Source organism: Entelurus aequoreus, linkage group LG17, assembly GCF_033978785.1.
Source record: "Entelurus aequoreus isolate RoL-2023_Sb linkage group LG17, RoL_Eaeq_v1.1, whole genome shotgun sequence".
NCBI lineage: Eukaryota > Metazoa > Chordata > Actinopteri > Syngnathiformes > Syngnathidae > Entelurus > Entelurus aequoreus.
The window spans coordinates 35,533,522-35,546,875 of NC_084747.1; the positions used below are offsets into that span (position 1 = coordinate 35,533,522).

At 38.9% G+C, this 13,354-nt stretch overlaps 1 protein-coding gene across 1 annotated transcript; it reads left to right on the top strand.

Annotated features, from left to right (window-relative positions):
* Positions 1–1,133: 1,133 nt before the first annotated feature.
* LOC133631997 (isotocin-neurophysin IT 1-like) lies at positions 1,134–6,672 on the top strand. The gene is made up of 3 exons (XM_062024217.1): positions 1,134–1,371; positions 2,832–3,036; positions 6,378–6,672. Exons 1-3 carry the CDS (start codon positions 1,252–1,254, stop codon positions 6,521–6,523), a joined length of 471 nt encoding a protein of 156 aa, XP_061880201.1. The 5' UTR covers positions 1,134–1,251; the 3' UTR covers positions 6,524–6,672.
* Positions 6,673–13,354: the final 6,682 nt, after the last annotated feature.

Below are 13,354 nucleotides of genomic sequence, written 5' to 3' on the forward strand. Positions count from 1 at the left end.
CTCATCAACACCCGTGCTCACCTGCATTCCAGCGATCGACGGCGCGACGAAAGACTTCACCCGATCATCGATGCGGTCGGCGGCTAGCGTCGGATAGCGCGTCTGCTATCCAAGTCAAAGTCCTCCTGGTTGTGTTGTTGCAGCCAGCCGCTAATACACCGATCCCACCTACAGCTTTCTTATTTGCAGTCTCCATTGTTCATTAAACAAATTGCAAAAGATTCACCAACACAGATGTCCAGAATACTGTGGAATTTTGCGATGAAAACAGAGCTTTTTGTATTGGATACAATGGTGTACGAATACTTCCGTTTCAACTATAGACGTCACGCGCATACGTCATCATACATAGACGTTTTCAACCGGAAGTTTCGCGGGAAATTTAAAATTGCACTTTATAAGTTAACCCGGCCGTATTGGCATGTGTTGCAATGTTAAGATTTCATCATTGATATATAAACTATCAGACTGCGTGGTCGGTAGTAGTGGGTTTCAGTAGGCCTTTAAATAAGCTCTGCTTCTTCCTACTCCTTTTCGAACATATTGAAAAGACCAACTGGAAATTGTGATGTATCATGTTGTATGCTTGCATGTTCGAAATAAACTCAAACTCAAACTCAAACGCACGCTATCTTGTGGCGTTAATGAAAGCTCTCAGCGTTTTTTTGCTTTTGTCAACCATACACTCAGCTACTAAACCTTGATTTAAAAAATACATTAATTGTAACATTTACAGTATATATTTTGCTAACAATAAAAGTGTACCTCCGGGAATGAAAACTTCAAGTCCCTTCCATACGTTGAAACCCAAGACACAAAGATGCATGCTATTAAAGGGGCTAAAAAACCTTGACAGTTCCTCCCCTGCCATCCTACGTGATTATTAAAATGATTTCCCCTGTTGTACTCCGCAGCTTCTGTATAATGTCACCCTGTTGACCTCTCTGGCTTCCTGCCGTGTAGGACATGCACAGTCACACACGCCAATGATTGGCGAGGCAAATGGGGCGCTGCCCTTTGACCTGCTCGGCGGTCAGCTCCATCACCAAGCGACTCATTAAAGAGCTTTAAGTGGCTTTTGGGTTTCAGTGGCACTCCTAAAAAGAAGTCGGGAAGTATATATAAGACATTTCAGCACCACCTAAAGCGTCGGACTCGTACTAGGAGAACTCTTTTAGCTTCAAGCCTAAACTTCCAGTTTTCAATATTCAACACTTAACAATTCCTTTTTCTACTCCTATTTCAGCAAAGATGAGCGCAGCAGCCGTGTCCATGTGCCTCTTTTTCCTCCTGTCCGTATGCTCAGCGTGCTACATCTCCAACTGCCCCATCGGCGGGAAAAGATCCATCATGGACGCACCGTTGCGCAAGGTGAGCTTTTAAGCATGCTCAAAAATGTCTTCTGTGTCCTCCAGGCTAAACGTGTTAACAGGTAGAAAACATCTACAACTAAAGTCCTTCAAGACTTTGATGTTTTTACTGCTCTATTTTGTCATCATCATTGATGTGAAGTCGGTCAGAGTGGAATTTAAGGTAAAGCATGATTTCTAACGTGAGAGAGTGATAAAGACTGCTGTGTAGATCAGTGTTTTTCAACCTTTTTGGAGCCAAGGCACATTTTTTGCGTTGAAAAAATCCGCAGGCACGCCACCAGCAGAAATCGTTAAAAAACGAAACTCAGTTGACAGTAAAAAGTCATTTTTGTTGGTTGTGACTTTAAAGCATAACCAAGCATGCATCACTATAGCTCTTGTCTCAAAGTAAGTGTACTGTCACGACCTATCACATCACGCACTGACTTATTTGGAGTTTTTTGCTGGTTTCCTGTGTGTAGTGTTTTAGTTCTTGTCTCGCGCTCCTATTTTGGTGGCTTTTTCTCTCTTTTTTGGTATTTTCCTGTAGCAGTTTCATGTCTTCCTTTGAGCGATATTTCCCGCATCTACTTTGTTTTAGCAATCAAGAATATTTCAGTTGTTTTTATCCTTCTTTGTGGGGACATTGTACATTGCGGACGTCGTCTTTGCTCCTCGTCCAGCATTCTGTTGTTGTTTACTTTGTAGCCAGTCCAATTTTAGTTTTGTTCTGCATAGCCTTCCCTAAGCTTCAATGCCTTTTTTTAATTTTTAGTTTAAGCATTATATACATTTTGACCTGCACGCCGCCTCCCGCTGTTCCCTGATATGGAAGAGTATTACACGGTTACTCTGCCGAGCTCTAGACAGCACCGACACTCAACAACAACACATAATTTGCAGACTATAATTACTGGTTTGCAAAAGATATTTTTAACCCAAATAGATGAAATTAGATAATCTCCCACGGCACACCAGTCTGTATCTCAGCACAGTGGTTGAAAAACACTGGTGTAGGTCACCAATGCCCTCTCTGCAGAGCACCGACTCCCGCAGAGTCCAGAGGAGAGCTGCCTCCATCCTTAAAGACTCCCCCTATTCCCAACACGGACTCTTCCCCCTTTTGTCCTCCGGCCGGACGTCCAGAAGTGTGAAATGCAGGCGTTTCAGACTTAAAAACTCATTCTTTCTTTACAGCTGATAGGATTTTACAATGAACAATTAATAAATGACAATGACTGGACCTTCCATGTTTACATCTCAACTGAACATAAATAATTGTACAGCCCCCTTTTGCGCTATTTTTGTAATTTATAAATATTGTGACTGTTTTTTGTTTTTTTTATGTACTTTTAATTCATTTTTTTATTAAAATGTGCACCACCTGGCATTTTCTAAGGACCGCAAGTAAGAATTTAATGGTTTTCACTGTGAAATGACAGTAAACTTTGAATTGAATTCAATTGTGTTTGCTTCCAGTGTATGTCATGTGGCCCCGGGGATAGGGGGCGCTGTTTCGGCCCCAACATCTGCTGCGGCGAAGGCTTTGGCTGCTTGTTAGGCTCTCCGGAAACAGCCCACTGCCTGGATGAGAACTACCTGCTCACCCCATGCCAGGCGGGAGGCAAACCCTGCGGATCCGAGGGTGGACGCTGCGCCGCTTTAGGACTCTGCTGCGACGCAGGTATGTAGTTTCTCATACATTTGCACTTCCAGGTTTGCTTACTACGGTTAAAATTGTAAATTGGTATTTTTATATTTTTGGTCCCTTGTTTTACAAGTGCCCCAACTAACGAGTATTTTGAGAAACGTGCTGTCTCTCTGCTAATTATAATACTTTAAAGGTGAACTGCACTTAGATTTGGAATTTTGCCTATCATTAACAATCCCTAAGTAAGACAAAAACACATACGTTTTTCTTTTTTTATGCATTCTAATTTGTAATATACGGCAAGTACATGGTGGCTAACAATGCAGCTAATGGGCATACACTATTCCGCCATATAAGCTCTCTAAAAACATTTTAAAAACGCCAACAATACGCCATTATATTAACAAAGTTTGTTATTTATTAGCACTAAGGCAGAAAAAATATGATCACAGATAGCTAACCAGCTTATGCAGCTATTGACATGCAGTGCTAAGCTGCTGAATCGCCTCTAAATTGGTAAAAGTTTGTTCTAGATCAGACCTGGGCAAATTGAGGCCCGGGGGCCACATGCGGCCCGTTAAGCTTTTCAATCTGGCCCGCCGGACATTAAGTTTTTGGAAATAAGTTTAAGTAAATAACGTTTTTAGATCTTTAAGATCGAGAATGTAGCTGCCATTATGATGCGCAGTGATGTTTTCAAATGACCGTAAGTCTTGAACTATACAAACTATTCCAATGGTTGTAATCTGCGCTTTTGCATGATATACCAGTTACTATGGTCATCTAAGTCACAGCAGCCCAGACGAGGCACCAAGCAGTGTGGGTGGGGAGCGTTTACACAGTGTTTCCAGATCGGCCAGCCTGAAATGCAGGTGTCAGGGACAGACGCGGAAGTAGATTTTTACAACAAAGTTCTAAAGCTTAGTGATGTATCAGATAAATCGGATTGTAGTTTGTTAGTATTTTTTACCCTTCGTGTTCATATTTCGCTGTGTTTGTTGCATTTTTGTATGATTCTAAAATATGTCGATAGAGAAGGACTGTGATGTTCATATGTTGTCAATATTCAGTGTTTTATCGTTCATAGTTAATATTGTAAACCCCACATTCTTTATTTTCATGTACATTCTAGGTGTCTCATTCAGTAAAAAAAGTTAAAATTCCATAAAATAAAATTTTTTAAGGCGGTCTGTCATAATGTTTTTAGCATTCAATCAGACATTATTGGGAGGTTTTGTATTAGTGTTCCAAAAAATCAGATATACCGGCCCCCAGACACATTTTTTTCTCTAAATTTGGCCCCCGAGTCAAATTAATTGCCCAGGCCTGTTCTAGATTATAAATCATGCCTCTCCTCTGGATAGTGGCATGGCGTGGTGGGTAGAGCAGCCGTGCCAGAAACGTGAGCGTTGCCCCCAGTGCCGCTTACACTGGTGAAGGAATGATGGGTGGTGGTGGTCGTCAGAGGGGACGTAGGTGCAAACTGGCAGCCATGCTTCCGTCAGTCTACCCCAGGTCAGCTGTGGCTACAAATGTAGCTTACCACCACCAGGTGGAGTGAATGATGGGTTCTCACTTCTCTTTAAGTGTCTCGAAAAGCGCTATATAAATCTAATCCATTATTATTATTATAGTAGAAGGATGTGGCCATAAACAGTTAACTGTTAAATTTGACATCCAACTTATACCCGGAGATGGCGAGAAAGACTCAAAAATACTTTTTTTTTTCTACCTGCTAGAGGATTAGAATTAATTCTTCATCTAAACAGGCAGATATGAACATCCCCTCAGTCTGCATTCCTGTGAGAGCAGACATTGTACAGTAAGTGGTTTGAATTTCTTGTTAGCACTTAGAAATATTGCTGGACGATGCTGAGTGTGGGGCAGCACGGTGAAACAGGGGTAATACGAAGGTCCTGGGTTCGATCCTAGAGTTCCTTCTGTGTGGAGTTTGCATGTTCTCTGTGGGTGTTCCAGCTTCCTCCCACCTCCAAAGACATGCACCTGGGGATAGGTTGATTAGCAACACTAAATTGGCCCTAGTGTGTGAATGTGAGTGGGAATGTTGTCTGTCTATCTGTGTTGGCCCTGCGATGAGGTGGTGACTTGTCCAGGGTGTACCCCGCCTTCCGCCCGAGTGCAGCTGGGATAAGGGACAAGGGGTAGAAGATGGATGGATGCTGAGTGTTCCACTAAAGCTTGTTTAGCACACATGTTCTAAAACTCTTAGCTCACCCTCCTTACATTCTTGGATCTGATTTGCTCAGCGATCAAATGTTAAAAAAAAATATTTCAAACCCCACAACGTTGCCCAAACATTATGTAGACGGCATGGAAGTGTTTTAAATGGAGATTAAAATCATAATATAACCCCTCTTAACTGACTCTGACAGTGACAGGTTGCAGCTTTCTCAAAGTTACATTTTTCAAACCACAAAATACAAGAAAAACACCACAGGCATCCCAAACTTTTTGGCACCTAAGATCGTCACACTGCAAAAAATCAGTGTTCAAAAACAAGAAAAAAAAAATACAAAAATTAGGGGTATTTTATTTGAACTAAGCAAAATGATCTGCCAATAGAACACGAAAATTTGGCCTGTCAAGACTTTCCAAAACAAGTAAAATCAGCTAACCTCAATGAACCCAAAAATACCTTAAAATAAGTATATTCTCACTAACAACAAGTGCACTTTTCTTGGTAGAAAAAAAAGATACCTTTTTGCTCAATATGTTGAAAAATATTTTTAAATTAAGTAAATGCTAGTGCCATTATCTTGACATAATGATATGCGCTCGGCATCATGATTTTTTTTTTCATACTTGAAGTAAGAAATGATTACTTTGAAAAAGCACTTTTATACTTGTGAGTGAAAATGACGCAGCTTTGCATCAGTTGATATTCTAGTTTCAAGCATGTTTTACTCAATATAGGTCATAAATCTCAGCAACAAGCTGTAATATCTTACTGAGATCATTTAGGACCAAAACCCTTAAAACAAGTAAAACACTCTAACATAAAATCTGCTTTGTGAGAAGAATTATCTTATCAGACAGAAAATAAGCAAATATCACCCTTGTTTGAGATATTTAATCTTACTTAGATTTCAGTTTTTGCAGTGCAGTTTGATGTTTTTCTTTCCTGTGTTGGGGCTCATTTCATGTACCTAATACTGTGGCCACCAGGCATTATTATAGCTTCATTTGTATGAAAGTTAAGAAGACACTTTCCAGTTTGTGTAAAGGTGCAATCAACCCTGTGAACTCCATTGAATGCTCTTGTGGTAAAGAAGACTACATAAAAGGCTCATTTACCCTGATAAGAAGACACGGTGATAGCACATACTCCAAAGACTACTTTTTCCTTTTCGAAGAGAGCTGCACCGCAGACCAGGCATGCCTCATGGAGGAGGAGGCAGACGACCAAGTGGGCCAATACGACGGCGGCGACCCGAGTGACATCATTCTGAGGCTCCTTCATCTGGCCGCTCACGCTTCCCCTCATCGAGGCTCCCAATGAGACCACGTCGAGGAGGTGGAGGGACGCGTTAGAGCTTTAGTGCATTTTACTAGTTAGTGTCTGTCGGTATATTTTTATTTATCAAAATGAGGATGGTAATGAGAGGCATCCAGCTATCTTGCATGTTGAAATAAAATGTTGACTGAGTAAAAAGGTTTTGGTCCTAAATCCCTTTTTTGTCATCGAAAAGAACGACTCAGCACAAGCTTATCAGACTACATTGTGACACAAATCTACATTCATCTTTATTGCTCATCTCTGGGTTAGCAATATCATAGCCCTGTTCCTCCAGCGATTAGTTCTCACCTTTGATCCATTTGTCCCCTTATCTTATCTGTTAGGGATGTGCCGATTGATCGGACACTGATCAGTATCGACGTGCTTTCTTGAAAAAGTATGTGATCGCCACTGCCGATTAATGCATTTTAATGCCAATCCCTAATATCAACCCCTCTGGTTGATATTGTATTTATTTGTATCCCCCTGTCTGACGAGCGAGCAGCTACTTGTGTATCTCCATACACAGTGTGCAGCTGTTCCCCTAAGCAGTATCATTAATCAAGTAACATTATCACTGGAGGACGTGGCTAAACATGTTACACACTGAGAGCAAGCAGGAGCAGGCATGCTAGTAGCTAAGCTGGCCGTTATGCTGGCTAAAACAAAGAAAAAATAAATGCTTGGTAAAGTTTACGGAGTCTAGGGAGATGATATTATAACAACAACTGTTGGTGTGTCAGCATTGTCACAGTCAGTACATAACATTATTTTCTCAAAATAATGTATAGAAGTGAATTCATTAACTCATATCATATTTTGCTTATGGTAAAGATTTGTATCCAACTTGGAGAAGGCAAACCACCAATTTTAATTAAATAGTGGTATTTCAGTTTGAGCACATATTAAGATAAGGCTCCTTAGTTTGATATTCGCAGGTGGATTGGATCACTTCTCGGGGGAAAATAGGCTCTAATTGGGACTTCGGAATGCAAAGGTGATAGCCCTATCCTTGAGAAGAGACTACCTGTCTAGCTCAAAGCCAACATTTTTAAGTTATGACTTAAATGAGTGGTTATGAAGACACATTCACATGAACATCTCCTTACATGGTCAGGTTGTGTTCTTCTGAATGAACACACACCCAGACGCAGGAAGAAGGAATATAAGACTGTGGTTCGGCCTCTCCAGTTTAGGAGTGCCTCATTTTTTTTAACTTAATATCCTCCAGGTACTCCAGTCCTGAATAATGACGCTCGCTTGTAATAAAGCAACTTTTTGTTCAGCAAAGCGTCTCCGACGTCTCTTTTGATCCAGCCGCACTGCCGTGTGGCCCTTCTGCCCGGGAGAAGGTGACAAGACCAGATATACACTTCAGCAGGGGTCACCAACCTTTTTGAAACCAAGAGCTACTTCTTGGGTACTGATTAATGCGAAGGGCTACCAGTTTGATACACACTTAAATAAATTGCCAGAAATAGCCAATTTGTTCAGTTTACCTTTAACTCTATGTTATTATTAATAATTAATGATATTTACACTTAATTGAACGGTTTAAAAGAGGAGAAAACACGAAAAAAATGACAATTAAATTTTGAAACATAGTTTATCTTGAATTTCGACTCTTTAAAATTCAAAATTCAACCGAAAAAAAAGAAGAGAAAAACTAGCTAATTTGAATCTTTTTGAAAAAATTAATAAAATAATTTATGGAACATCATTAGTAATTTTTCCTGATTAAGATTAATTTTAGAATTTTGATGACATGTTTTAAATAGGTTAAAATCCAATCTACACTTTGTTAGAATATATAACAAATTGGACCAAGCTATATTTCTAACAAAGACAAATCATTATTTCTTCTAGATTTTCCAGAATAAAATTTTTAAAAGAAATTGAAAAGACTTTGAAATAAGATTTAAATTTGATTCTACAGATTTTCTAAATTTGCCAGAATAATTTTTTTGAATTTTAATCATAAGTTTGAAGAAATATTTCACAAATATTCTTCGTCGAAAAAACAGAAGCTAAAATGAAGAATTATATTAAAATGTATTTATTATTATTTACAATTAAAAAAAAAAAAATACTTGAACATTGATTTAAATTGTCAGGAAAGAAGAGGAAGGAATTTAAAAGGTAAAAAGGTATATGTGTTTAAAACTCCTAAAATCATTTTTAAGGTTGTATTTTTTCTCTAAAATTGTCTTTCTGAAAGTTATAAAAAGCAAAGTAAAAAAATTAATGAATTTATTTAAACAAGTGAAGACCAAGTCTTTAAAATATTTTCTTGGATTTTCAAATTCTATTTGAGTTTTGTCTCTCTTAGAATTAAAAATGTCGAGCAAAGCGAGACCAGCTTGCTAGTAAATAAATAAAATTTAAAAAATAGAGGCAGCTCACTGCTAAGTGCTGCTATTTGAGCTATTTTTAGAACTGGCCAGCGGGCTACTCATCTGGTCCTTACGGGCTACCTGGTGCCCGCGGGCACCGCGTTGGTGACCCCTGCACTTCAGTATTTATTGTGTTAGCTGATGTTTACAAATTCAAAGAATACGTCCCTAGACACAGGAGGACCTTTAGAGCAAAAATATTTCAATGAGTAATACATAGTTTTTAATTGTGCTTAATTATTTTCTACTATTGACTTTGTTTGTGAATAAGGAATCAGTTAAAATATTTTACTGATGTTGTTCAACTGTGAATAGCGCTCACCATACAACGTTTTTACAGTTATTACATGTGATTGGTATATTGCTATCTTCCGATTTCGCTTTACCTATCTCATTTGTCTCTATTAATAGTAAATCTTACAAAATGTCCAAAACCAGTGAAGTTGGCACGTTGTGTAATTCGTAAATAAAAACAGAATACAATGATTTGCAAAACCTTTTCAACTTATATTCAATTGAATAGACTGCAAAGACAAGAACTGAGAATTTTTTTTTTTTTTTTGCAAATAATCATTAACTTAGAATTTAATGGCAGCAACAAATTGCAAAAAAGTTGACACAGGGGCATTTTTACCACTGTGTTACATGGCCTTTCCTTTTAACAACACTCAATTTTTTAAGCTTTTCAGGTCGAATTTTTCCCATTCTTGCTTGATGTACAGCTTAAGTCAGGGGTGTCCAAAGTGCGGCCCGCAGCTAATTGTTTACCGGCCCCCCACACATTCTGCAAAAATTGCAAAATTGGTAATATTGCAAAAATTTAAAAAAGCATTTAAAAAAAAGTGGAATGAGGTGAAATCTAACACGAAAAAGTTGCAATGTTGACGCAAAGCTGCCATGCAGGCTGTTATTTTTCTTTTGTCTTTGTTTATTTTTATTTTTTTGCCATTGCTAAAAAAAAAAAAAAAGACTAAAAATCAAGTTCAAACGTAAAATCAACAGATATATCTGAAGTTGATCTCGTAATTTAAGTGTTAAAAGTAAAAAAAAACTAATAAATAAAATGTATCACTTTATGAGTGGGGGACCTTTTGGATCCCAAATATATTTAGTAGGATTTTATTTAACTTTTCACTGTGATTACTCAAACATATTAAATAATTAAAATCACTGGTGTCCTGTATTATTGATCTTTTAAGGCTCTAATACTAAATACTGCATATTTCAGTTTTACTATAAAAAACAAAGTTGTCTTTGACAGAAAAGGCATAAAACCTTTTTTTTTTTACTTTATATCAACCTGAAGTTGATATAGAGATTTACAGTAAGCGTTAAATAAAAAATAATAATTTGACTTATTTTTAACATTTTAATGACTGAGACCCTTTATGGTCCCCGGTAGCCCTAAAGGTTAAAAAATAAAAATCCATATATTTTGTTAAGGTTTGAAAATGAAAAATATCAAAATGGCCCCCGCATGCTTAAATTTTTCCGTGTGCTGCCCTCAGTGGAAAAAGTTTAGACACCCCTGGCTTAAGTTGTTCAACAGTCCGGGGTCTCCGTTGTGGTATTTTAGGCTTCATATTGCGCCACACATTTTCAATGGGAGACAGGTCTGGACTACAGGCAGGCCAGTCTAGTACCCGCACTCTTTTGCTATGAAGCCACGCTGTTGTAACACGTGGCTTGGCATTGTCTTGCTGAAATAAGCAGAGGCGTTCATGATAACGTTGCTTGGATGGCAACTTATGTTGCTCCAAAACCTGTATGTACCTTTCAGCATTAATGGTGTCTTCACATATGTATAAGTTACCCATGCCTTGGGCACTAATACACCCCCATACCAGCACAGATGCTGGCTTTTCAACTTTGCGCCTATAACAATCTGGATGGTTCTTTTCCTCTTTGGTCCGGAGGACACGACATACACAGTTTCCAAAAACAATTTGAAAGGTGGACTTGTCAGACAACAGAGCTCTTTCAGTCCATCTTAGATGAGCTCAGGCCCAGCGTTTCTGGGTGTTGTTGATAAACGGTTTTCACTTTGCATAGTAGAGTTTTAACCTGCACTTACAGATGTAGCGACAAACTGTAGTTCCTGACAGTGGTTTTCTGAAGTGTTCTTGAACCCATGTGGGGATATCCTTTACACGCTGATGTCGCTTTTTGATGCATTACCGCCTGAGGGATCGAAGGTTCGTAATATTGTCGCTTAAGTGCAGTGATTTCTCCAAATTCTCTGAACCGTGGCCTAGTGGTTCGAGTGTCCGCCCTGAGATCGGTAGGTTGTGAGTTCAAACCCCGGCCGAGTCATACCAAAGACTAAAAACGGGACCCATTACCTCACTGCTTGGCACTCAGCATCAAGGGTTGGAATTGGGGGTTAAATCACCAAAAATGATTCCCGGGCGCGGCACAGCTGCTGCCCACTGCTCCCCTCACCTCCCAGGGGGTGAATAAGGGGATGGGTCAAATGCAGAGGACAAATTTCACCACACCTAGTGTGTGTGACAATCATTGGTACTTTAACTTAACTTTAACTTAATATTACGGACCGTAGATGGTGAAATCCCTAAATTATTTGCAATAGCTCGTTGAGAAATGTTGTTCTTAAACTGTTCGACAATTTTCTCACGCATTTGTTCACAAAGTGGTGACCCTCGCACCATCCTTGTTTGTGAATGACTGAGCATTTCATGGAATCTACTTTTATACCCAATCATGGCACCCACCTGTTCCCAATTAGCCTGTTCACCTGTGGGATGTTCCAAATAAGTGTTTGATGAGCATTCCTCAACTTTTTCAGTCTTTTTTGCCACTTGTGCCAGCTTTTTTGAAACATGTCACAAACATGAAATTCCAAACGAGCTAATATTTGCCAAAAATAACTAAGTTTTTCTGCTCGAACATTAAGTATCTTGTCTTTGCAGTCTGTTCAATTAAATATAAGTTGAAAAGGATTTGCAAATCATTGTATTCTGTTTTTATTTACCATTTACACAACGTGCCAACTTCACTGGTTTTGGGTTTTGTAAATGCAAATGTTGGCATATGGTGCAGACCTGTAAACACAGTGTGAAATGTTTATAGGAGATAAATGACTTGGTGTGATTGAATCATGCTGTGTGACAAAGGGAGTTGCGCTTATCTTCATTAGTAGTGATTGTCAGAGTGCAGAGTTCACACAACTGCATGTTATACTCCTATTATTTATGTTAGGTATTTGCTTTAATGCACAATAGAGGACAGAGCAGTAGTTTTCCCAAATGTGAGCATGGTGAGCCTTACCTCAGGGTAAATAATACAGTTGCGTCCTATACTCCCTAAAAAAACAGATTTTCCAGAGTGTTATTTTAAATTTTACCTAAAAATTCATCCAGATTTAATTTTGATATATTTGAAAAAAATGTTTTTCAATCTGTTACGCCTCCTGATGTCTTCAGGCCCCTCCAAGAGGAAAAAAAATATACAGTTGAGTCATCCATTCATTTTCTATACCCGTTGTCCGCATCTGGGTCATGGGTAAACTGGGGCCAATCCTAGTGGAGTATAGGTGAGAGGCAGGCTACACCATGAACGAGTCACCAGCCAATCGCAGGGTACATTTAGACAAATAATCATTCACAACTATTGGAGTCTCAAATTAGCCCAACGTACATATTTCTGGAATGTGGGAGGATGCCGGACAATGTGGAAAAAAGTCATGAAGAACAAGCAAACTCCACGCAAATGGAGATTGGAATACTCAATTTCTTGACTGTGCAGCCAACATGCTCAAGAATGATAAATCAATCAATCAATAAAAAGATAAACAATGACAAAAATAGCATTTTTTATTAGCTACGATGAACAGGCATTATATATCATTTTGAAAGTTTTGCCTGATAAAAAAAATTAAGCAAATGTCTTTGCGTAACATTTTTACTCGGTAAATGAGCAGAGAAACGCCTGGCAATAATTCATCCATCCATCCATTTAAAAAAAAACATTTTTACTTTTTTTTGACATCACATGGACAAAGATAAGACCTTCTGGAGGAAAGTTCTGTGGTCAGATGAAACAAAAAATGAGCTGTTTGGCCACAATACCCAGCAATATGTTTGGAGAAGAAAAGGCGAGGCCTGTAATCCCAGGAACACCACACCTACCGTCAAGCATGGTGGTGGTAGTATTATGCTCTGGGCCTGTTTTGCTGCCAATGGAACTGGTGCTTTAAATGGGACAATGAAAAAAAGGAGGATTACCTCCAAATTCTTCAGGACAACCTAAAATCACCAGCCCGGAGGTTGGGTCTTTGACGCAGTTGGGTGTTCCAACAGGACAATGACGACAAACACACGTCAAAAGTGGTAAAGGAATGGCTAAATCAGGCTAGAATTAAGGTTTTAGAATGGCCGTCCCAAAGTCCTGACTTAAACATGTGGACAATGCTGAAGAAACA

Bases quoted from the DNA above. Each gene is read 5' to 3' on its own strand.
- LOC133631997 (XM_062024217.1), top strand. From the start codon at position 1,252: ATGAGCGCAGCAGCCGTGTCCATGTGCCTCTTTTTCCTCCTGTCCGTA. The intron at 1,372-2,831 runs GTGAGCTTTTAA...GTTTGCTTCCAG, and splicing joins TGGACGCACCGTTGCGCAAG to TGTATGTCATGTGGCCCCGG. The intron at 3,037-6,377 runs GTATGTAGTTTC...TCCTTTTCGAAG, and splicing joins AGGACTCTGCTGCGACGCAG to AGAGCTGCACCGCAGACCAG.